Consider the following 27,003-nt stretch of genomic DNA (forward strand, 5'->3'; position numbering starts at 1 on the left):
TAATGTGTTTTAGTTCTCGTATCAAGTAGTCCCATAGAGTGGAACCATACTCTAACTGTGGTCTTACCAGAGACTTATACGTCCACTCTTTTACATCCTTACTACAACCTCTAAATATCCTGATAACCATGTGAAGAGTTCTATAACCTTTCTTAACAACCTCGTCTATAAGCTATAGCTATATGCTATAAGCCTTATCTGTGATTCCAGTTGCTACAGTTGCGGTCAGCGGTATTCTATAAAAATTAGTTGCTTTCCACGTTGAAATAATCCCTACATTGTTCTATTTTAAGACTAATTTAGCTTTACGGTAGTTACTAATTCAAAATGAAATACGCACGCTTCCATTTTCTCCTAAAATGCCATAGTTTTTCTGGGTCTTCTGTACTTGTACTGCTGTTTCAGTCAAGCTGACCGCGTAAGCCGTGATTTTAAGGGGAGTCATTACGGAAATTTTGAAATTCTACAATTTACTACGTATCAAAATCAAATTTAAAACACAACTACATATTGATAACATACTGTATAGCCCCACACGAAATTTGGGGTTGATTAGTTAATTGGTTGCCAAGTTATTGACATATATTTTATTTTTATACTCATATATTTAAGAACGACTCTTGGAGATATATGTTTTTCCAATTTTTCGTTATTCATTCAATAAGCAAGAATCTAGTTTCATGCTATTTCAGGAGTAAAAATATGAAGGTAATATTCGACTGATAATAAAACGCAGAACTACTCTTAATTCCTGAACATATTCAAACATCTCTGAAAATTTCAGGTGAATCCGATAAGAATTCTGTCGTAAGGAGCATTTTCTGCATGGCAATGAGCTGAAAAAGTTTTGGATGTATGTTCAGTCTTCAGCCCTAAGGCTGGTTGGATCCTCAACCGCTCCGCCGTCAGCTGTCATAGATGGCCTAGGCATCACTGAAGAGCCGTACTAGGGAAATGACGAGCGAGGTAGTTTCCCGTTGCTTTCCTCACCGAGCCAGAAGTTGCTATTACATATCAGTCTGCCAAGCCCACTGAAATGCATGCACCAACCGACCCTATGAGCAACATTTTCATACCATTCATAGCAGGGTCTGGCTGCAGAAGGAATGGCATCGCTCATACCTCAGTCACTTGCATATTGTCAAAGTCAAGGATAAGACAGAGACAGATCTATGAAAGTAACAAAGTTGTTCTAGCGTATACCAGAAGACAACGTGCACTGTAAAGACTAGGTCCCGCCAGCAAAGGCATGAAAAAGTTTTAAGTTTGCTAAAAGTAATTGAATGTTTTAAAAATCATACTTGCTTTAATACTGCCCTGGACTGTAAATGACTCCCTCTGATGTTTTTCTCCTCTTACGTACAAGGTAAATATAATCTAGCGGTATTATTGAAATGGTAGCCCGAAATTAATTTGAAGATAATTTTGTCTGACAGATAAAGGGGCGTGAGCCTGCTCTATATACGCGGAACCCCTACCTTTTAAATCAGGCATTTAGAGTTTTAAAAATGGTGTTTGGGAAAAGCTGACAACGGTATTTGAAAGTGGAAAAAGTAAGGGACTTTTAAGGTTAAAATTGAAAATTCGAATTTTTGGTCAAAAATCTCAACATTTCAATCACGACTCCCCTTAAAGACAGTGACAAATACAGTAACTTAATCCAGATATTTAATGTTAATAATAATAATAATAATAATAATAATAATAATAATAATAATAATAATAATAATAATAACTCCTTTGTACTACAGTTCTAGACCGGAGAGGCCACAGCTTCTAGACCCATACGACCCCGAGACCGAACCGGAAATGTTCGATCCATCGCTGAAGACCCACCTTATAATCCATGGGTACGTGGGCCACGTGAATTTCAGTACAACGGTCGCTCTCCTAACAGGTGGGTTTTAAATAAACAAAATATAATAATAATAATAATAATAATAATAATAATAATAATAATAATAATAATAATAATAATAATCATAATCATAATAATGGCCGGGTTGAGTGGCTCAGACAGTTGAGGCGCTGGCCTACTGACCCCAACTTGGCAGGTTCGATCCTGGCTCAGTCTGGTGGTATTTGAAGGTGCTCAAATACGTCAGCCTTGTATCGGTAGATTTACTGGCACGTAAAAGAACTCTTAGGGGATTAAATTCCGGCACCTCGGCGTCTCCGAAAACGGTAAAAGTTGTTAGTGGTACGTAAAGCCAATAACATTACTAATGAAAATCCACAGCCTGTTTCCAGTCATTTGACCGGATCAGTAATGGAATGAATCTCCCATCTTGCGGCGAGAATAGGAATTGTGCCGGCTGCCGAAGCCTGTCGCATTCCTCTGGGGGAATGATTAATGACTGACAGATGAAATGTTAATGGAGAGTGTTGCTGGACTGAAAGATGACAAGGAAAACCGGAGTACCCGGAGAAAAGCCTGTCCCACCTCCGCTTTGTCCAGCACAAATCCCACATGGAGTGACCGGAATTTGAACCACGGAACCCAGTGGTGAGAGGCCGCCGCGCTGCCTCCTGACCTACGGAGGCTCTTTAATAATAATAATAATAATAATAATAATAATAATAATAATAATAATAATAATAATAATAATAATAATAATAATAAAATATCTGGGAGCGTGGGTTAGCAACGGCGGGTCCCCTAGCAGAGTATGTATGCCATTGCTTCAACTTACTTGTGTGAGGTTTCTCGCCTTCATGAATTCTATCACACTTCCCTTGGTCAACCCTTGTTCTCTTCCGACTCTGAAGAAATTAGAATATTCGAGACCTGTCTTTCTTTGGCCGGTAACTTCATGATTCGAAGTGTCAGATCTCTTCCATCTTTTCCTCTCCGATTAGTGTTAATAGCACTGTTGTACTTCCACTTAAAACAATAATAACTACCACCACTCCCTTAGGAGAATCGTGCATACCATACTCTCTCCTGAACGCCCTTTTCGTAGCTACGATGGACTTGGTAAACCAATATTTTTTTTCTCTTAAAACACGCGTTGAGGCAACGTGTACTGCATCTTGAACGAATTAACGGCTAAACAACCAGCAACAAGCCAAACGGAGGAAACAATACGCTTAATAAAGAATAACTTGCGTATTGTTGACAAATGTTGTTAATTAAGTGCATCTTCCAGAGTAGAGGTGTGACAAACGGTTATTTTTGTGTAACTGCAACATCTGTCACTGCTACAATAAAGTAACTGTTAAAAGTAACAGTTAAAATAATGTCCAAACTTACTCACCTGTTATTGGTCACGGCTGTCTCGTTACAGCTGTGTTGCGAAGTCCCATTCATTCACTCACACATGCACTACGCTGTTGAAAGTCGATGCAGCAAAACACGCATTCCTATTTGCTATAAAGCTAACGAGAGGCAGACAACGGATGAAATGAGAAGACAACATGGCGTCTTTTCTGAAATCTAGAGTAGTGAGTTTGACAATACCCCGAACAAGGATAGAAGACAAGAAAAGATGATGATGTGTCTGCGAAAGCTCGATACAAACCGCTACAAGAGGATCGATTATGTACATTGAAGTTATGTTATGTTATCCATAATATCAATATGGAAAGTTAGCATACTAATTTATTTATGGTACAAGAAAAATTATACGGGTGAATCTGATAATAATATTACAATGTAGGTGGCCCTGCGTGATGTCTGAGTCAACGATTACCCCTGAGCAATTGAATATGTTATACCGGTAACAGTTTACACTTTAATTACTGGATGACAGCAGCGACTTATGTATAATAAACTCTAACTTATAGTGTATTTGACTTACAGCAATCTCCTACGAAAGCGCTCTCACTTAGAAGACATGTGTACTATCTGAACTCTGAAGGTCACATTCTGTGTCTGTAAGCTGCTGCTAGTGACAGTTACCACTTCCCTGTTACTGTTTTCACTAGTACGTTATTCTGTTGTCGTTACTCGATAACCGGTTATTTTTGTCCTCGTTACATTTGTAACAGTGACAAGCATGTAACTGTTACAAAGTAACTGCTACGTTATTTTTCAATCATCTCTATCCCAGGGTTTCATCACACTTAAAAAGCAATCGCATCATCTTCTTCTTTGTTATCAGACAGAAATGAGGTCGACCTGAAAACCACCCGGTTTATACCCGGTGGGCAAAATAAAACTGCCCTTGAAATTATTTATAAGACTGACGCGGAATTGACTCTTGTTAATGAACAGGAAAAATGCTGGAAACTGTGATTTCGATGCACCAGTGGGTTGCTGTCACTTGTCTGCACGTGCGCATCTACTGAGTACGTCTCTTTGTCATTACTTGTGAGTGAGAGAGAGGAGCAGACGTGTTTAGTGACCAGTTGAATGCGACACAAAACGGTGCGTGTTCATTGTTCAGTGTCATGCGAAGCACGATTCGTGGCCAACCTGTGCGGAACTGCTTGCGTAAGAATTTAAGACTGGAACTGTTATTGCTAACCGGTATGTCCAGATACTGTTTAATCCATATTATGTGGATCATTTCACAGAATATGAACGACTGTATGGATATTTTCAGCAAGACGGAGGAACAGCACACACCATCTTGACAACTTTGTCACGAGTGCATGTGGTGTCCGGTGAGGAAAGAACAATCAGCAGAGGCAGCGCAATTGAATGGCCACCTCGATCTCCTGATCTCTCTCCCTGTGATTTTACCTGTGGGGCAGATTGAAGGGTCAGGTGTACTCCAATAATCCTCACACACTGGAGGAGCTACAGCAGAACATTGAAAATGCTATTTCTTCTTCTTTTCTTCTTCTTGCGTTCCGGCCTTCTAAGGAGCACGTTACAATTTCAATTGTTGCTCCTTAGTTGTTTTTTCCTTTTCTTCCAGTATTCTTTCATTGTTTCACTGTGTTTCTTTTTCCTGTCTTCAGTCCACTTTGTGCCTGTTTTCTTTTCCTTCCTCCCTTGGAATCCTTCCATTTGTAAGACTTTCTTCCTAAAAATCTTTCTTTCCAATAATTCTTCTTCTCGTATGTTGTTCCTTTCCAGGTCTTTCTTGACTTCTTGAATCCAGGTGGTAGTTGATTTCTTTTCCCAAAGGTACTTGAAGATTCGTTTAGTTAGTCTATTGCCATCCATTCTGTAAATGCTATTTATTTATTCAATAATTCTTTACAGATTTATCCTCCTTTTTTACACTCTAAATTATAAGGAAATAACGAATCAAAACCACGATGAGTGTTTAAGGATACAAAATAAGACTCGGGACCGTCTACTTGGTCCTTAACACAAAATAAATGGAAACTCTAAAATCAAGGCAGTCGGCACTGTTGGCAAATGACAAAATTTGGTACGACACCTGTCAATTAGGTTACATAACCAAATAACGTAAAATAAGGCAATCTCGTTATATTTGCAACATAACGCCTGGTGTTGATTCATCTCTTCCCTGCAAGAGCCATCTAGTCCGGTATTACGATATACCACTACCCGCTAGCTCTGACAAAATATGACATTCTGCTGAGTGCGTTAACCTTCTTTCTGCTCAACCTAGACTGTCCTCATTACCATTTAAATTCCGGATCGTTTGATCACTTACATAATCACTTCTTCCATTTAAGCAATATTCTTATATCACTTTCCTTTCACACAGTTTTCTCACGGCACTTGGGAATTTATTCAAATTACCTTCTTTGTTCCACTCTTTAATTATTCATGCAATGATTTTTTTGATTATCAGGAAAACGCTGTTGCTGCTATCCTTCAGACAGAACTGCTACGCGTGTCTCACAATTTGATAAACCGAGCACAGTGCTGCAGTGACGTCAACGGTGGTCATTTTCAGCATCTTCTGCGATGTTTATCAACAAGGGTCGATCCTGCATCAGTCCTATTTTTAATATTTTCCGGCTAAGTTTTATTTTTTCCAACGTGTATAAATCACCCTGTATATGTATAGTTAAAAGTGTTTTGATATAACCTGACGATGCTCTTGCAGAGCGAAATATGTTATTTTCTAACCAACATTTTTATAGGTATGTTCTAAATGTTATACTTCCTACTCTGGCAGGCTGGAGAAACAAAATTATGATACTCTTTTAAAAACGCAATAAAATTTCAGAGCTTTTACCATCGTGCTATTCTGTTGCAGCCTTGCTGCGAGCAGGTGAATCCAACATCCTTGTCGTGGACTGGGGAATGCTGTCGGCCAGACCTTGTTACCCGGCGGCTGTAGTCAACACGCTACACACAGGGAAGTGCACAGCCCAACTACTGCACGCCCTGGTCAAAAGGTTCCCCAGCATGAGTCTATCGCAAGTGCATGCCATCGGGTTTAGCCTGGGGGCACATGTGGCGGCGTTCGCGAGCAACTCCCTGATGGATAGCTTGGGGACCACGCTAGGTCGTATAACTGGTGAGTCTAAATAATAATAATAATAATAATAATAATAATAATAATAATAATAATAATAATAATAATAATAATAATAATAATAATAATAATAATAATTGTTACCGTGATTTGGTGCAACAGCAGAGGTGAAAGAAGGTGCCGAGGTGAATGGGTCTAACTACCAAATCAAAGTTAATATAAAACTTTAACAAGGTTATATTTTCTAAGTTTTAACAAATAAGAATAACAAAACTTTAACAACAATAACAACGGTATGGCGATTTAGAACCAAGACTTAAACCGTTAAACATTCTTGGGGTAGCAAGCCCTAATTTTACAATTCTGAGCTCCTAGTTCAACTTTAACCAAGCAACAATTGTTCAAAAGGGCAGAAAACCCCCAATACATGGAGCACTTGCTCACGATTAGAATATCAAGCCTCTCTGAGGCACTTTTACAACACATGAAAGGAGTTGACACGCTCTCAGTTTTCCACGCCTATTCAAGGCAACACCAAAAATGTCTTATACTTTCTGGCCTTCCATGGCCTAGTTTACAAATAGAAACAGGGGTATCTCGTACCCAACCTACAGGGCCTTCGAGTAAAAGAAATAACCGTTAAATAAATAGCCCAAACAAGAGGAAGGAGGCGTATACTTGCACTCCTCTACGTAGCTTCTTAAAACCTAAAAGGAACTAGGCCGGTGAAACAGGGGCTATTCCCAAACTATGGAGGTGACTCGTATACGAGTTATTTAAGACATTAAGAAAGAGAAGAAGATCAGTTACCAAAACGTAGTCACCTCAAACCAAAATGAAGGGGAGCTCGAGAGGGTAAATCACTCCCTATCCCCAAATTACAGTTACCGGTACTGATTTAATTAAGTTTTTACATAAGCCGGCAGAAAATTACATGTTTAGAAAGATAGGTTACATATTAAAGTTTCGGACCTTTCCCGCGCTGTTTCACAACCACACACTTAGTTAGACGTAGATTAAGTGGCCAAGATACGTGAAAATCAGCAGTTTATAAACCCACGGGAAAGGTTCGAGACCTTTCATGAATAATTAAGCCACACCCTCTCAATTTTATTGGATACTTTACAGATACACACCAAATCGAAGAAGAATCCGCTGATTGGCTGAAAATTAATTACAGAAATTCTAGATTGGCTAAACTCGAAACTGGCGGAAAGAAAGATAAACATTGCCAACCCACAAATTAATGAACGAAATTTAGTAAAGAACAAACTTATGAATACAAAATTTCTTCAAATAAAGTTCCTTCACTTCGCACCAGGGTGCATGATCATAGTTTTTCGGCAGTGACATCTATGGGAGAATGTCCAAACTTCTTGATCAATAGTAAACAAAAACAAGTCGAAATTCACACCGTGACATCTTCAGAGGAAAGGTTTAAGTAGGTACCGTTTAAGTTCAGTGTTTCTCCAGTAGAGGAGTTCCAATTGGCGCAAGATTTAAACGTGCGACGTAGAGGTGTACCTCCTGGTATAATAATAATAATAATAATAATAATAATAATAATAATAATAATAATAATAATAGTAATAATAATAATAATAATAATAATAATACACTGCCTGACAAAAAGATGTGGGTTTCGTAGACTTACTTATTTCAGTTAACCTCCAACTGAGCACGCGAGTCAACACAGCGCCATCTTGTAACAGAGTAAGCGTGTGACGTCAATCTGTCTTTTCCATTGTTGAGCCTTTCGAATAGGTGAACTCTCTTGATGTCATAATTTAATTTATTTCACAACATGTATGCATTTTCCTTCTATGTGCTTGTTGCTGTTCTTTGAATCCTCACTCCATAGACTCGTCTGATTCAGCTCTCCATGCCACCCTATCCTGTGCTAATCTTCTCATTTCTATGTAACTACTTCATCCTACATCTGCTCTAATCTGCTTGTAATATTCATTTCTACCCCTACAGTTTTTACCACCTACACTTCCCTCAAAAACAACTAAAAAGTCCTGCGTGTCTTATGATGTGTCCTATCATTCTATTCTCGTCAAATTTAGCCAAATTTATCTCCTCTCACCAATTCAAATCAATATCTTTTGTAACACCACATTTCAAAATCTTCTATTCTCTTTCTTCTGAGTTTGTTACCGTCCATCTTCCACTTCCATACAATGCCACGTTCGAGACAAAAGTCTTCAAAAACATCTTTCTAATTCCTATATTAATGTTCAAAGTGAGCAAAATTCATTACATATTTATTCCTGAGCCTTGTGGTGGTTATTTCTACCTGGCACACTAGCAAACTCAACAGTAACTTAGAAGATAAAATACTGTGTAGTCGACATACTTTGTCCTTGTGGCAGCCTCCGCATGGGGGAAATTGCATTAATAAAAATAAAAATAAAATAATAAAGGCCTTCCTTGTTTATAGGTCTGCATTTTATGTCCTCCTTACTTCTGCCATCGTTAGTTATTTTACTACCCACGTAACAATATTCATCTGCTTCCTTTAAGATTTGATCTAGTATTTTCTGCGCCACCTAATTTCGTTCGACAGCACTCCATTAATTTTGTTTTGGATTTATTCATCTTCATCTTGTACTCTTTCCCGAAGACTCTGTCCATACCATTCAGAAATTTCTCCACATTTTCTCCAGACTCAGATAATATAACAATATCATCGGCAAATCTCAAGGGTTTGATTTCCTCTCAAGGATTGTGATTCCTTTTTCAAATTTCTGTTTGATTTCCTTTACTGCCTATTCTATGTAAACACTGAAAAGGACGCGGGACAAACTGAAGCCTTGCCTTACTCCTTTCTGGATTGCTGCTTCTCTTTCAAAGCCCTCGACTTTTATTACTGCAGGTTGATGTTTATACAGGTTGTAGATAATTCGTTTTCGGTATATAATCCCGTTCATCTTCAGAATCTCAAATAGCTTGGTCCAATCAATATTATCGAATGCCTTTTCTAGATCTACGAACACCATGTACGTTGGCTTGTCCTTAATTCGGTCAATCGTAAAGTAAGGATAGCTTGACATGTTTCTACATTTCTTCTGAAGCCAAACTGATCTTCTCCCAACTGAGATCTTATACGTGTTAAAATTTTGCAGACGTGAGATACTAAAATAATTTCACACTTGCAAATTGCTGTAAATATCCCTGTGATATATAACAAATAAACACGACTCATAATACTGAGGTCTGTTTAACACAAAAATGTTTAGCAAGCAATAATTCAGGAACTGATTTTGACCTAATTGTTTTCTTCCATTGTATCCAACGTGGATCATCAAGTAAAATAAACTTTGTCTTTCAGTACCAAATCAGACTATACCTTGTTACGTTACCTTCCTGCCGATAACAACTTTGTCACAGTCAGAGTATTTTGGTTCTGACAGTAAATATCTAAGTTTGACGACTGTGTCTGTAGGATGGTTGTACTGTTCTAGGGCTGGACCCTGCCTTACCCCTGTTCGCCACGCTTAAGGATTCGTGGAAGTTGGATTCGAGTGATGCGAACTTCGTTGACGTCATCCACACGAACGTGGGTGTGTTCGGAAAGATAGAAGCGGTGGGACATGCCGATTTCTACGTCAACGGAGGAAGTGTGCAGCCCGCATGCGCAGAAACCGAGAGTAAGTATTTATGACGTAGGTATAGAATATTAGCATTTTGAAAGGGAAATGCTGGGCACGATGAGCAGAAGAAGACTTAGTAAGCGATGGTGACGGTCGGGGGTAGTAATACAAGAGATTGAGGCTTATGGAGGCATCATTCACAGAAACGTGCATACTAAACGTTGAAAGTCATAAAAAAGTATAGATATTTATTTTTAAATTCTGGTTGTTCCTTTTGACTGCGTTGACTACGTCCCAGAGGGCTTAAAGGGTCACCCTAAGGAACTCCATTTCACTGTGCTGTCTCTTTTGAGGATCACGGGATCCATTTCCGGCTGCGTCAGGGATTTCATCGTCCATTGCTTAATTCCGATGGCTCGGGGAGTGGATATTTGTGCCGTCTTCAAAATTAGATTTCATCTTAGGTACGGTACTGTGGTCGTCTTGCGAGAAGTCACGTGGATGCTAGCGGTAAGCATTGCTTTTGCGCATGCGCCAATCTTAAGTCTCAAATCCTGACAGTAAACATCAGTTCCGTCCGCGGTGATTCTTGCGAAATGAGGCCCTGTTGTGAAGTTTCAGAGTCGTAGTTACACATTTATTGTACGTACTGCATGAACATACATCTGTTTCAAAGAGCTCGCACTGTCTTGACTGATGTTTGTAGCTTAGAGTTACTCGTGCCCTACCTACAAGCTGCCACGACATTTCGCCAGACGCAGATAGTAGGGCCTCATCCTCATCGACGTGCAGGTCACCCAAGAGCGTCAGCTCTAAATAACTGCGCCAGGATTCTCTGGAGGATATACGCTATCAATTAGTCATTTCGTTAATTAAAAAATATTAATTTAAACGGTAACACGATAGCAAAACAGATGCTACACTACGAGCAATCACACTCACTGCAAGGACTGAAGATCGAGACTGACCATAGAGCATTGTGTGGTTTTAAAGGGACACGTGCGCGAAATCCTTCAAAACTATGTTTCTGGTCGATATTGCTAGATTATTATGTTTGGAATCTAGTCCCAAAAGCATTTAGTTGAATTAATTGCTTTTTTCTTTCATCTTCGCTGAATTCTTTACGGCTGTTTGGTCAGTTAGTTGGCGGTATCACACTTAGGAGTATTGAAGAAGGCTGTGAAGCATCATTTCCTGTTGGTCAGGCATGGCGATCACTGAGGAAAGTTTGCGACCGCATGTTGTGATTTTTAATAGTCATTTCCTAGACTTCCTTCTTTCATGACAAAGGTACCTTTTTCTCTGAAACTACTAAAGATATCAATCTGAAACTTGATAGACAGGAAGGCTAGACACTGTCACGCATTTTCCTGCAAGGGAATTACAAAATATGTCATTTTATGGACTTCAGAGTTAAATATTATGTATTTTTCTTAAGTTTTCGAATTGTAAAGTTCATTTATTTAAAAAAATAGAAATAGGCATGAAAATAAAAATACCTGCAGGCATTAAATCATTATGTTCTTAGAAAGTAACAAAAGTAATTAAAAGGTCCAGGACCTTACCGTTGCTGAGAAAAGGGTACAGTACATCAATATGACCAAAAGTCAAATTTGAAAAAATTAACTGATTAATATTTATTGCTAAGAACAATGCATTTTTAATTATTGTACAACGTTCTATGATTATAACTAAAATAGTGTCCAAGTTACAGAGAATTCGGAAAGTCAATTCATTTTTGTGTCCGCTTCCATGGTATAGTGGTTAGTGTGATTAGCTGCCACCCCAGGTGGCCTGGGCTCTATTCCACTCAGTCTCGGGAGGTCAAATGAGTAGCGTGGAGTACGATTCCCACCTCAGCCATCCTCGAAGTGGTTTTTTTTTTTTTTTTTTTTTTGTGGTTTCGCACTTTTCCTCCAGGCAAATGCCGGAATGGTACTTAACTTAAGGCCACGGCCGCTTCCTTCCCTCTTCCTCGCCTATCCCTTCCAATCTTCCCATCCCCCCACGAGGCCGCTGTTCAACATATCAGGTGAGGCCGCCTGGGCCAGGTACTGTCCTCCTGCTCAGTTGTATCCCAGACCCATAGCCTGACGCTCCAGGACACTGCCCTTGAGGCGATAGAAGTGGGAACCCTCTCTTAGAACTGTAAGCGGATTAAGGAAGAAAGAGAGAAAGAAACAAGATAATTAAAGAAAGAATTAATTTTCACGCACCTCTCCCCTTAATAAAGCGACAGGTAATAAAATCTGATAATTAATGAGTTGTTGGATAACTGAAAATTTACTGCAAAATATTACAATTATAAAAGGAAATATCTCGACGCTATTTCAAAATATAGTATAAATGACATTTAAAAGTTCATTAAAAGAGTAAGATGAAAATTTAAAACCCATCTAGAATTGTTGAGAACAATTACTTAAAAACATTAGCAATCGATGAAATGACAGTACATTAAGGTTTCCTTGTGGGAACTTAATTTTTTATAAACAATTTCTTAATTATCGCAACTGTAAATTTCAAATAGTTAACACATTGTAGCTAGGAAAACGTGAGAAATGGAGCTTCTAACCATAGTGATGTTAAACTTTTTGCAGATGTTCCTCTCTGCAGCCACATGCTGGCCCCTGTTTACTTCGCCGAGTCAGTACAAACTCCTCTCGGCTTCTGGGGTACCCCTTGTGCCAGCTACCTGCAGTATACCTGGGGCGGGTGCCCAGATACGGAAGAGAGAGTCCTTATGGGAGAACACTGCAACACAAGGTAACTAGCTCTAGTCTTCTTGTTCTTCTTTACAGGAGCATTTGCTCCGCTCTTCGGGTCCTAAAACGTCAAATGAGTCGTTTGATTTCAAATCCAGAAGCTTCATATTAACGTTTGGTACCTTCAGTGGTGCCGAAACGCATCGGAAAGGAGACCGAAAGATATCTGAAAAGGAACGCAGTGCGAAACGCATTTCCCTTTTACTTGGCTGAAGATTCTTTGTTTTATAATAGGTTAATGTTTTAAACCTCCCGCATTATTTGAAGGGCCCATGGTGAAGAACTTCCGTATATAATCAGTGCTGCCAACTGTATTTTTACCTACACTGCTTCATAAATCTCTGGAGAAAGCAGCCCCTGAAGTCGCGGATGACAAGGTCCATTTACGAATCTCGGCTGCGTGGTACTGACGAGAAGTTTTAATGTGGAGGGAGGAAAGGATAACAGTAACAAACAGAAGAGACTAACGGATTTTTTTTTCCAAAGGTGTTAACGGAGGTATGTTTCTTGTTTCGCTCTGTATCCTGTCTTCTAAAAAGTTACTATATTAAGGTTATAATTAAAGTGATTCCGTAAAATAGAGTTTGTTTGCATATTTTTTTAATACTGTTAAAAATATTGTATTCAGTATAAGCTCGTAGATACATATTTGATTTGATTTGTTTATTTATCATCAACAGAGTTATTAATTCTCTAATTACAGATGATATAATACATTCAAATAATAAAATTGACAGCACTTAATACTACTACTAATTGTAACTAAGCAATATATAATATGTAAATATTTACAAAACACCTAAGGAAGAAAAGAAACCATGAAAACAGAACATTTCAAATGATGATTCAATTATGTGCTATACATGCTCAAAAACGGTATTCTCTATATCTCAAAGTTAGCTCCCGAGGTGAGTCAAGATTTCGAGGTTCCACTGTACATTATTCTGCAGGAGTGCGCAAATACGGCACGCAAACATACATTCCTACAGACGGTAAAGTAAGGTTCATTTTTCTTAACACATACACATGGGGAAATGAACCCAACGAAAATTGTAGTGCTGGACTGCGTATCCATATATGCCTAGGAGGCGTGACCAGTCTTAAGGAAAATGATGGATAAGAATAGAGTTGACAGACGCGTGGCATTAGAACCAGGCCGTGGGTATTATCCCGCATTATCAATACTAGAGCAGGGTAGGAGAGGTGCTGGTTTACAATTTCTAACACTAGACTGTGTGCCAAAAGCCTGGATTCATCTTCAAACCTCTTCGCAATGTTCATAAGCAGTGAGGGCATATGATGGCACTGTGGATGGTGATTCGTCCGTCGGATGGGGACGTTATATCTTGTCAGACCCCTTGGTGTTATTCGACAGGAGTAGCCTACGTGCCGGCACCCAGTTTAACCTTCTCCCTACCCTGCACCAAATGAGCCGAGCATGTCCTCGGACACTGCCCTCAGTAAAAATAATGCAATAAATAAATAAATAAATAAATAAATAAATAAATAAATAAATAAATAAATAAATAAATAAATAAATAAATAAATAAATAAATAAATAAATCGTAAAATAATTCAAATATATCGGAGAATGGATTAGATGGAATGCTGTGGAATGCAAAGCAAGAGAATCCAGAAAGAAAAAAAAACTTGAACTGTCCTTCCAACTAACAAAGGTACATACAATAAGAAATCCCTTCCAAAATTAAACATTATAAAACAGTGATTAAACCAGAGGCACCATACGCAGCAGAAACAATAAAAATTTCAAAGGCCAGATGGAGAAACTCGAGCTAAAAGAAAAATAAATTTTATGAAAGATCATAGGACCAACATTTCTGGATAAGTTAATTAATATACATCAAGAATGAAACACTACAAGAAAATTCGAAATCTCTCGGATACTATGCGAAAAAGAAAGATACATTTTTACGATAATCTTCTCGGAATGAACTCTAATAGATTAAGCAAACAAATCTTTGACTTCTTCGGTAACCGCAAAACAAAACTCAACTGGTTTAAGGAAAGTGAAAATGACCTAGTAGAATTAAAAATTACAGAAAATTTACTATTCGATCGAATTGCTAAAGTAATAACTAAAGACGAAAAATACAAGGTGTCAAAAGAAATCTACATTAAAAACCAAACCTATTATTTAGGAAGATGAGAGAAACGAAGCTTAGAAGGAACGAAGAAATACTGGACACTAAGAAAAGAACAACACACAGAGAAATGATTGATTCATTATACCCCAAAGAGGGTGAAACGAAAGAAAATAAATAAATAAATAAATAAATAAATAAATAAATAAATAAATAAATAAATAAATAAATAAATAAATAAATAAATAAATAAATAAATAAATCTTTAATTCTAGAGAAACATAGAACAAATCTTATGGGGTACTCTTTTTTACCTGGGGACACAATTCAAATTCGCGTCTTATATTGTCATTCACATCCACTAGATGGCATCACTGCCGAAGGGATTATGAAGATACATTTTCTCCAATTATTATATAAACACCAACCCCCCAAGGGAGGGTATTGCAACTAGTTATAGATGTATAAACACACATAATATATAACTTATAACATCCAGATTTTTCTTTTGCCACAGAATGTAGGTTATTTCCTCATTCATATTCTTACTACCTACTATATGTGTCATACGTATAATTATGTCGCTCGTTTGTCGAATGACTATCAATCTATAATCCATTCTTTTCATAGGACAGGCTTTTTATAAAAGACGAAAATTAATTTTTGCACAGTTCCTTTGTAGAAATTAACGCCCAATAATTATGTTACACTCCTTGTATATTAATTTTATCATTATTGCAACTTATGTTTTATAATCTACTCCTATACACAACTTAATCTATGTATATCAAATAAGAGTTTTGTCTGTAGGTTGAGGCGCTGGCCTTCTGACCCCAACTTGGCGGGTTCGATCCTGGCTCAGTCCGGTGGTATTTGAAGGTGCTCAAATACGTCAGCCTTGTGTCGGTAGATTTACTGGCACGTAAAAGAACTTCTGTGGGACTAAATTCCGGCACCTCGGCGTCTCCGAAAACCGTAAAAGTTGTTAGTGGGACGTAAAGCCAATAACATTATTATTATTAAAAGACGTTCGTGACTTTCCCGTCGCGTCTCTAGCGTAACGTTAAGAGCTATGCAATTTAATACAGTCTTCCTCACAACGTGTACACTACCTAACCTAGAATTCTGTATAAAATGTAGAATTCCGTAGCGAAGCACGGGTACATCCGCTAGTACTATTATAAAATCATATTAAAACAAAATAATTTATAACATTGTTCAGATGATGGCTAATTTAAAGCCTACAATTTTTAATATCATCCTCAATAATTGTAATCTCCATTTTAAAGCTTATGCCTTAAAATATTATATCCAATTAATAAGTATTGTACCAATACACGAGTTGCTATTAAATGAAAATGAAAATCCGCAGCCTGTTTCCAGTCATTCGACCGGGTCAGGGATGGAATGAATGAAGCCTCGATCTAGCGGCGAGGATAGGAAATGTGCCGGCTGCCGAAGTCTGTCGCACTCCTCTGGGAGTTGCTATTAAATACTGAATTACGTTCATTTCTTGGAAAGCCAGATATCTTAAAAATCGACTAATATTTCATTACGAACTTACTGTTCTCGATAATGGTACCTTATTAACCAATATGGTAATCCGGCCCCGCGGTGAAGAAGCAACGCGTCCTCCTGTCACCCGGGTTCGATTACCGGCCGGGTCAGGGATTTTTAATTGTAATGATTAATATCCCTGGCCTGGGGACTGGATGTTTGTGACGTCCTTAATCTTCCTTTCCTTTCCTCACAGACAACATTCCACACTACCACCATTCCAATTACACGCAGGTTCATACAATATGGTGCCAGTAGGGGCAAAAGATCCACATGGTTCGACGCCCCGAACAAATAGCATTAAAAAAACAATATAGTTAATTATCTCTGTTTAATTCGGGGAAAATATTATCGTTCATGAGTTATATTTTTGGGCTTATGCCGTGTAAATAATTGTAAACACACTCAACGTTTCAAAAGGAACCTTGCCTTTCTTCATCAGGAGACAAAAGAGAAAAGAAACGACGTATTGATGGTTGCTAGGAGAAAGCAACAAGGAAGCTTCAAATGGTGCCCAAAGATGTAAAGGGGACGCCATTTTAGCCCAATGTTAGAGACAATGAATAGTAACAGCAAAGCATTACTCTCTAATGGTTCTGATTATAGGTAGCCATGCTTCACTGAGGTTTTAACCTGTATCGCGGTTGAAATTATCTGGGTGTTTACGTATTTCAACCGCCTCCCTGATAATTCTTGGGCGATATTGCTTTATACGGGCAAGAACATCCACTTCTTGGAACAAGACATCATGACCAGGTGTTAAGGCATGATCAGCAACAGCTGATTTATCAGGTTGGTTGAGTCTGATACATCTGGTATGTTCTTTGATGCGAGTACACACCGTTCTCGAAGTCTGCCCAATATAAACCTTGCCACAAGTGCAGGGAACTCTGTAGATACCAGGTTGTTGTAATTTAGGCAAACTATCCTTAGTTGGTCGCAGGAGTTGCCTAATCTTAATTGATGTTATTCCAATTTTAATAAACCCTGATACGCAAGCTGTGTTGGAGTTCAATTGTGTGTCTTATATTTCACTCAGGAAATACACAGCAAATGTTAGTAAGATATACGTTGTTCTTGGGCGAAATGTCACAGCTGACTACTTCGAAGCATTTGACCCGACACTGTGAATTACTTCGTTGTAGGAACGGGCGTAGCAGTTTTTTGGTTCATCATCATTTTCCAACTCCAGTTTCGCGGGTGTGGTGTACAAACGCTTGCCGTCTCTTCCTGTCTGCATTCATCTTCTGTTCCGGGACATCTTCCCATTTGAGACCTCTCTCCTCCTCATCTGATTTTACTGAGTCTATCCAGCGTTTCCTTGGACAGTAAGGTCGAAGTATTGTTTGGCAGGGCTCTCGTTCCTCAGTCTCGTAATGTGCTCATACCACTGAAGTCTACACTTATTTATTACACTGGACTTCAATGTCAGCTACCTTTCTCTGATTCTGACTTTTCGAGTAGTCTGATTCCTAGTTCTAATGAATCTCATTTCTGTTCCCTGATTTCTACTGCAGTCATTATTTAATAGAGAACACGCCTCTGGACCATATGTGGGAATCGGTACGAAGTATGTGTGGGTACAGAGTTGTTTTTGATTTTTCTAGTATTTTACAGTCCCAGAGTATACTTCTGATTTGATTGTAAAAGTCGGATGCTTTCTGTGTCCTGCTGACTATTCCCTACTTGGAGATTCTGATACCCAGGTACCTGAAGTGAGAAACTGCTTCCAAAAATGAGGGTTTCTTACCGGGCGAGTCAGGCATGCGCAGCTGTGAGCTTGCATCCGGGAGATAGTGGGGCTACCTTAATTAAGGCAACTTCCGCTACCTTCCCATTCCTAGGCCTTTCCTATTTCATCGTCGCCATAAGACCTGTCTGTGTCGGTGCGACGTAAAGCAAATAGGAAAAAAAAGTTTCACTTTGTTCCCTTCCTGTTGATTGTAATTTCTACAGTCCTTGTTTGGGGGGGGGGGGAAGGGGGGGGGAGAGCGCGTTATGAATGGTATCTAATATTCCCTGTACTAGGGAAGTATATTATCTGTAACGACTACATGAACTGCATTCTTCGAAGTGTTGGACCCCTTCGATTTTCTCTCCCATTAGTGTTAATAGAGGATGGTTGCCCAGTTGTACTAAAACAATAACCACCACCACCACCACCACCACCACCACAATCTTTTATATCTGAGAATGCTAAAAGTTAAGAATTAATTGTAATTCAAAAAATAAAAACCGGTTTCAACGACGGGTTACTCACTCTCTAACAATGACTTCGATAATTTCCGGCTGCTCTGAACAGGGTTCAGCTAACCAGGTGGGCGCAACACGTCACTAGATCTTCAAACAGTTTATGTTTATTACGTAATATTTGGTCTAGGTTTAGATTAGATTGTTACAGCAAGGCACTATACGGATTGGCACAGACATCAGAAGAAGATATCTGTTCATAAAGAAATGATAATAAGTAAAGCCCGGATTTTCATGCCATAACAGGTTAGATTGCAAACTAAATTTGGTTAATATGAAGTGTCGGCCACCCGCTCTTCCATAATGTAGAAAGAGTAACATAAATTATAGTTCTGATGGACCGTACCCCTAATGTTTATGCAAACCCCATAGCATAATCGTTGTGAAGGTAGCCTATACTTGCTGCTCGCTTCGGAAACTTTGCATTCTAACCTATGCATAAAAATCCGGCCTCTAATAATAAGCTATAATTTATTATAGCTATAGATGATAGTAATAGGATATTAAAATCTGTTGTTTTCCTAGCCTTTTTAAAAATGATTGTAAAGAAATTGGAAATGTATTGAGCATCTCCGTTGGTAAATTATTCTAACCCCTAACTCCCCTTCCTATAAACGAATATTTAGGTGTAGAGGGATTTCGATTCCCACCTTAGCCATACTAGAAGTGGTTTTCCGTAGTTTCCCCGATTCTTCTTCAGACAAATGCCGGGATTATAACTAACTGAAGGCCAGGGTCGCTTCCTTCCCTCTTCCTTGCCTATCCCATCCAATCTTCTCATTACCTCACAAGGACGCCTGGGCGTGGTAATGGTCTTTCTCTCCAGTTGTATGCCCCGATCAAATTTCTCACGCTTCAGGACACTACCTTTGAGGCGGTAGAGGTGGAATCCACTCCCTGAGTACGAGGGGAAAGCTAACACTGGACGGTAAGCGGACGAAGAGGAAGAAGATAACTGAGCAGTGTAATTGTCACACTCTATTGACAGCTACGAGAGTTTAAGAAAATATGTATTTTAAAGTTTGTAGTGGCTTTCTCAATAGATTCTTTCATCATCATCATCATCATCATCTGTTTACCCTCCAGGTTCGGCTTTTCCCTCGGACTCAGCGAGGGTTCCCACCTCTACCGCCTCAAGGGCAGTGTCCTGGAGCTTCAGACTCTGGGTCAGGGGATACAACTGGGTAGAATGACCAGTACCTCGCCCAGGCGGCCTCACCTGCTATGCTGAACAGGGGCCTTGTGGAGGGATGGGAAGATTGGAAGGGATAGACAAGGAAGAGGGAAGGAAGCGGCCGTGGCCTTAAGTCAGGTACCATCCCGGCATTCGCCTGGAGGAGAAGTGGGAAACCACGGAAAACCACTTCGAGGATGGCTGAGGTGGGAATCCCGAGGCTGAGTGGACCCCGTTCCAGCCCTCGTACCACTTTTCAAATTTTCATGGCAGAGCCGGGAATCGAACCCGGACCTCCGGGGGTGGCAGCTAATCACGCTAACCACTACACCACAGAGGCGGACATAGATTCTTTCGCGGTATTTATTTACGGCTGTTTTTGTTTTTTGTTAATATTTTATTTAATAACCATTATGTACACCATATACCAGATTCTGAAAGTGATAGGGATCAGATACCGAAAACGAAGAATTATCTACAATCTGTATAAAAATCAGTCTGCAGTGATAAGAATCGAGGGCTTTGAAAAAGAAGCAGCAATCCAGAAAGGAGTGAGGCAAAGCTGCAATTTGTCCTCCCCACCTTTTCAATGTTTGTATAGAACAGGCAGTAAAGGAAATCAAAGAGGAATTTGGAAAGGGAATCCCAGTCTAAGCAGAGGAAATCAAAACCCTGTTATTTTATCTGAGACTGCAGAATATCTGGAGAGATTGCTGAATGGTATGGACAGAGTCTTGGGTAAGGAGTACAAGATGAAAATAAATAAGTCCAAAACAAAAGTAATGGAGTGCAGTCAAACGGATTCAGGTGATGCAGGTAATATTAGATTAGTAAATGAAGTCCTAAAGGAGGTAGTTGAATACTGTTACTTGGGTAATAAAATAACTAACTATGGCAGAAGAAAGGAGGACATAACCTGTACAAGCGAGGAGGGCCATTTTCTAAGGAAAGAAATAGCTCAATTCGAACATTGATATAGGAATTAGAAAGATGTTTCTGAAGACTTTCGTGTGGAGCGTGGCATTGTGTGGAAGTGAAACATGGACGATAACTAGCTCAGAAAGGAAGAGAATAGAAGCTTTTGAAATGTGGTGTTACAGAATAATGCTGAAGATGAGATGGATAGATCGAATCACGAATGAAGAGATACTGAATCGAATTGGTGAGAGGAGATCGCTTTGGCTAAATTTGACGAGAAGAAGAGATAGGATGATAGGACACATCTTAAGACACCCAGGACTTGTTCAGTTGGTTTTTGAGAGAAGTGTAGGCCGTAAGAACGGTAGGGGTATACCAAGGTGTGAATATGACAAGCAGATGTAGGATGCAGCAGTTATGTAGATATGAAAAGGTTAGCACAGAATGGGGTGGCACTGAGTGCTTCATCAAACCAATCTATGGGCTGATGACTCTAACACACATATATATAGGTAGCCTATATCATGAGCAGGGGCGAAGAGTCAGGGGAGACAGGGTGGACAGCGTGTACCCTTAACATTTTGTGAACGAAATACTGTCTACTTAATTCAGTCATTGTTAGAACATTAATTATTTCCATATTCATGACATTATTGTATTCCCTGCTTTACTTATTTTCGTCTATCTTCGGCAATGTTCGGGCTCGCGTCGATTACACGAAGAACGTAAGCGAAAGTAGGCGCTGTACATTCTGTGTAGGCTCCCTTTGATTTTCGAAGTTTTCAGATAGAGCAACACTATCGCTATCTGTAGGTGCTGACTATGGAACTATGACTTTTCTATAGCGAGATTTCTCCGCCCAGTAGACAGACTTACCAGCGTCTCTTCTTCTTCTAGCGAACGCGCTCTGAGTGCCTTCAAACGAATTAAAACCTATTCAAGGAATTCGATGACCAACCAGAGACTGTCTAACTTGGAAACTCTAGCTATATATAGAGAAAGAGCTGCTGTGGCATCTTAGCAAGAAGCCTGACTTCAAGACGAGAGTAATAGATATATTTGATGAAATGAAGGACATGGGGACTTGTACGAAAATCTATTTATTTCTTATTTCTCTCGTTAAATCTACGAAACAATGAAATATATTGCAAATTTTTAATTCTAAAAGTATATTGTTATTTGACAACTCCCGCTGCCCATTTAGTCTATATTTAAAAATAAAACGGGTACACGTAGGGTTATAGGTTGTAGGATTTGTCTTAGGTTCAGTCATTAATATAATACGGAATATAGATCTGTATGGGTCGAAAACAAAATTCCATGAATAATATGATTAAAATAGTTTAAATAAAAAAATCTCTGTCTACCCCCTTACTTAGTTCACGTTTCGCCACTGATCATGAGGTGTTGTAATAGATATCTCACGACGATGTGATAGATCTACTTTCACAGGATGAATGTTTTGTATACATAGATGGGTAAATAAATAAATAAATAATTAAATAAATGATGTGTTTGTTGCAGCACCCGAGGAGTATTCTTCGTGGACACCGGTAGCAGTCCTCCGTACGCTCTGGGATGACATCGTTGCTACCATAAGCGTCGGAATTGGAGGCCGTGCTAGCCCTTAACAGAAGGCGGTAGCTGTTAGAAAATACTAGTCAACAGAACTTCGTGCATTCATAATTTGTAAGGAGATAATTATTCTCTTTATCCAACAGGTGGAAGACACGAATGACCGATGTGTATCAAATGAAATCTTCAAGAAAGGCTGACATTTGACACATCGTAAGTTTAGGGATATTTTGAATGTTGTGTTTTTGCGCTCTTTTGGATGACAATAAATGCAATGTTCTCACCTTCATTGTGGTTGTGAGGTTGCAGATGTGTCACAGATTTATGGAGTGACGTTAACCACTGCTTTAGAGAATTGTCCGATTGATCTAAATCATACGTATGCAAATGTTAACCCGTGATTATAAATAGAATCACTAACATTGGATCACTCACTGGCCGAATCACTCCGCCCATTCCCATACCGCCTCCTGTCACACTTCACAAATAAAAGAGAAAGAACTGAGTAATATAGAATTAATATGCGCCTCTGTAAAAAATTCACGGGAAGGGGTGTCCCATTAGAAAATGTGCCCTGTATGGCCCCTGAGCATTGTGGCTAGCTGCAGTCTGGCATACACAGCAGTGTCGAGAAGGTGGTAATACATCGCGAGTTAACCAACTTTGAACGTGGGATGATCACCGGCGCACGGTGCATGCGTCATAGCATTGCGGAGATTACACGCGAACAGTGTCGAGGATGCGTCTTCAATATCGCAGAGAGAATGTTACCACCCTGCGTAAACCACCGCACGGGACGGACATCACGTCGCCTCCCCAGAACCACAGTGGTCGCTCGACGGGTTATTGTCAGTCATATATCATCGCCCAGTTGAACTTTGGGAGTCAGAAACCCATTTCTACCAGGACTGTAAGGAGACAACTGCACGACCAAATCGTGCCCCTTTGCTGACACCTCGACACAGAGCTCAACAACGTGCGTGGGCCTACGAACATCGGCAATAAACCATGGAACAGTGGTCCGATGAATCCCGGTTCCCGTTGTATCGAGCTGATGGGCGCGTGAGAGTGTGGCTTATGCCACTAGAAGCTATGGATCCTGCGTGTCAACAAGGTTGTGTCCAAGCGGAAAGTCGCCCAGTTCTGGTCTGGGCGGCGTTCTTATCGTTGCAATTAGGCCCCATTGTCCGGCTGCAAGCAACGCTGTCAGGTGCACGTTATGTGGACATTCTTTCAGACCATCTGCATCTCTGGCCCTAGAGTACCCTGATGGAGATGCCATGTTTCAACAGGACAATGCGTCGTGTCACCACCCTGTGGTGGCACGCAGGTGGTTGGAGGAACACTCCAGTGAAGTTACGACTATGGATTGGCCCTCCAGATCCCCCGATCTTAATCCAATCGAGCATTTATGGGATGCTGCATATGCTGGTGTACGCTCCACGAACCCCGCACCAACTACACAATACCAATTGTGGGTAGCAGTGCATGTGTGGGGTCGAGGTCCCTCCAGAACGTTTCCAATACCCTGTAGAGTCGATGTCTCGGCGTATTGCTGACATTTTGAGGGTTCACATGGCATTCAGTGTGTTCCCCTTAATTTTTGTCACTCAGTGTAAGTCATATCAAACTGCAAAGAATCCTGTCTCCTCGGTTTCAGGTGATCTGGAACTAGAGGATAGGGGTAGGCTATTCTGTTCTTTTCTTTGTACTTAATTTTTCATTTTCGTTTTTTAGTGTCTCTGATAATACTTCAACTATTCTTTTCATTTCCTTTTCCGATTCGACAACTATTACAACGTCATCAGCAAATATGATAATGAAAATCCACAGCCATTTTCCAGTCATTCGACTGGTTCAGGAAGGGAATGAATGAAGTCCCCATCTAGTGGTGAGGATAGGAACTGTGCTTGCTGCCGAAACCTGTCGCACTCTTCTGGGGAAATGGTTAATTACTGACTGATGAAATTATTTTGAAGAGTGTTGCTGGAACGAAAGATAACAGGGAAAACCAGAGAAGCCGGAGATAAACCTGAAAAAACGGAACCCAGCAGTGAAAGACCGGCGCCCTGCCGTCTGAGCCACGGAGGCCCTCATCTGCAAATATATATATGTACAATTAAGAGATCATCATATCTGATATTGCGAGGTTTTGTTACATGTTCTGGAAGGTTTCTTTTGTCTGTTTCTTAGTTCCTTTACCATTATACAGTAGCAGCGATTGTAGAGAAAACATTACATGCTTATTACATTTTATCCGGCTGAAACAATGAATTATTAAAAAAAAGCTATTTGAACAAGCCCTGTTGTCTTATCAGCTAATTCTTTCCTTTATGAACAAAATTATTAGCAGAAACATTCACAAAATGTCACTCGTCGCGGCTAACCGATTTGTAGGCTATAGCGCCACATCAAGTAGTGGGGACTTTGCTTGTGCTATGAGGAAGGGTATCAGGGGCATATATTTTTGCCAAGGTCATGGACATTCGTCTGGCAGTATGTTAGTTTCTTAGTGAGGAGTCAAAAACTAAATGATTTTTGATTGTTGAAATCACGCCGCACTTCTATTTAATTGTACCGTAATATATGTGTACTATTGTTCCTTTGCCGGCCCCGTGGTGTAGGGGTAGAGTGCCTGCCTCTTACCCGGAGGCCCCGGGTTCGATTCCCGGCCAGGTCAGGAATTTTTACCTGGACCTGAGGGCTGGTTCGAGCTCCACTCAGTTTACGTGATTACAACTGAGGAGCTATCTGGCGGTGGGATAGAGGCCCCGGTCTAGAAAGCTAAGAATAACGGCCGAGAGGATCCATCGGCTGACCACACGACACCTCGTAATCTGCAAGCTTTCGGGCTGAGCAGTGGTCACTTGGTAGGCCAAGGCCCTTCCAGGGCTGTTGCGCCAAGGGGGTTGGTTTGGGTTTATTGTTCCTTTGGTGAGTGAAAGTTTTATTTCATAGTATTGAATCAAAGTGCTGTAGCGGTTAGCGTGATTAGCTGCCACCCCCGGAGGCCCGGGTTCGATTCCCGGCTCTGTCACGAAATTTGAAAAGTGGTACGAGGGCTGGAACGGGGTCCACTCAGCCTCGGGAGGTCAACTGAGTAGAGGTGGGTTCGATTCCCAACTCAGCCATCCTGGAAGTGGTTTTCCGTGGTTTCCCACTTCTCCTCCAGGCGAATGCCGGGATGGTACCTAACTTAAGGCTACGGCCGCTTCCTTCCCTCTTCCTTGCCTATCCCTTCCAATCTTCCCATCCCTCCACAAAGCCCCTGTTCAGCATAGCAGGTGAGACCGCCTGGGCGAGGTACTGGTCATACTCCCCAGTTGTATCCCCCGACCAAGAGTCTGAAGCTCCAGGACACTGCCCTTGTGGCGGTAGAGGTGGGATCCCTCGCTAAGTCTGAGGGAAAAACCGAACCTGGAGGGTAAACAGATGATGATGATGATGATGATGATGATTGAATCAAAATCTCAAAAAACCTAGTAATACCGTACTTACGTTGGTAAACTGTCAAGCTTTACCTCTCTTTCGAAATTCGCTGAGAGTATTAAAAAGCTTACAAATTTGTAGCATTTTTTCTTTTCACTTTTGATGTGTATACACAGCCCCCCCCCCCCCCCGCTATATCCCACAAACCCGGGTACATTTTTCCCCTCCCACTTCTAACTACCAATTGCCACGATGTGCTCTATACAACGATTCTACGTTCTTTGAGAGTGAACACGGCCATTACCAGATCTCCACCATCACACCGTTAGCCAAATGTTGTTAGTGCGATCAACATTAATAATTTGTTCCATGCAGTAAACGTAAAACAGCCATTAGTTTTAATTACTTCAGTCGCAGTTTTTATTTTACCAATGAATATGACTTAATTATACGTCTTCCCCGGGTATTCCCCTCATCTCCAGACCACACTACCTGATGCCCTTGATCATTACAACCGGTTTCCCCATCGGCATTTGGCCATGACCATACGCGAACCCAGGATGTAAATACCGATCAGTCTATCAGAAAATCTTTTAGTGCTTGCGAGAACTGAAGAGTCATCTCAACCAGGCCGAATATAAGGTAAGAGAAATCCAGTTTCAAACAAATTTCTTCTTGCTAGATCAGGCGTGACCAGAGATTATAGGTTTCGCCGAGGGCTTGCTTACGAAGGAGGGTAGAAGGCATAATTTTGTGATTGCGCAATCGAGATTTGTGACGCTATACGGTTAGAGTTGAAGTAAAAGATAGATTAAAATTCTTTTACCCTTGCAATATAGACGCAGTTGAGAGGTGCGAAAGGAGACGCCGTGGCAGTTTAATGAAAAAGTATTTCTCGTAACATAGAAAACCTGGAATCCATAAAGGAGTCAGACAAAGCTTTTCAATGTTTATGTAGAACAGGCGGTGTTTGGAAAGGGAATCTAAAGAGAGGAAATCACAACTCTGAAATTGGTCGATGATTTTATTTTATCTGACTCGGCATTAGATCGGGAGAAATTGCTGAATGGAATGGATAGAGTCTTGGGAAAATGGAAAGATGCCGTCTTACAAATAAAAAGTCCTTATACAGTTGTTTAACACTTGTATAGTTATACAGTGAATAAACCCTGTATAAGCGTTTTACATTTTTCTTACTAATCAAAGAATGGACTACGAGCAGAACTTCCGGAATGTCGTGCAGTAGCACGCCATATCGAAAAGGCAGTGGCAACACAAAGTAAGACAGCT

General features: G+C 40.2%; 2 protein-coding genes across 2 annotated transcripts in view; both read left to right on the top strand.

Moving 5' to 3' along the window:
* LOC136885307 (pancreatic lipase-related protein 3-like) overlaps nucleotides 1-22,473 on the top strand; it is a 52,270-nt gene extending 29,797 nt beyond the window's left edge. The window contains exons 2-5 of the mRNA XM_068230299.1: nucleotides 6,129-6,392; nucleotides 9,818-10,003; nucleotides 12,544-12,709; nucleotides 22,234-22,473. Coding sequence (XP_068086400.1) covers nucleotides 6,129-6,392; nucleotides 9,818-10,003; nucleotides 12,544-12,709; nucleotides 22,234-22,291 — 674 coding nt within the window. The 3' untranslated portion in view covers nucleotides 22,292-22,473. The remainder of the gene's footprint in view (nucleotides 1-6,128; nucleotides 6,393-9,817; nucleotides 10,004-12,543; nucleotides 12,710-22,233) is intronic.
* A 3,832-nt stretch (nucleotides 22,474-26,305) lies between these two features.
* Nucleotides 26,306-27,003, top strand: part of LOC136885306 (lipase member H) — a 40,957-nt gene continuing 40,259 nt past the window's right edge. The window contains exon 1 of the mRNA XM_068230440.1: nucleotides 26,306-26,355. The gene's annotated coding sequence lies outside the window, so the exon portion shown is untranslated. The remainder of the gene's footprint in view (nucleotides 26,356-27,003) is intronic.

Source organism: Anabrus simplex, chromosome 14 (genome assembly GCF_040414725.1).
Source record: "Anabrus simplex isolate iqAnaSimp1 chromosome 14, ASM4041472v1, whole genome shotgun sequence".
Lineage (NCBI taxonomy): Eukaryota > Metazoa > Arthropoda > Insecta > Orthoptera > Tettigoniidae > Anabrus > Anabrus simplex.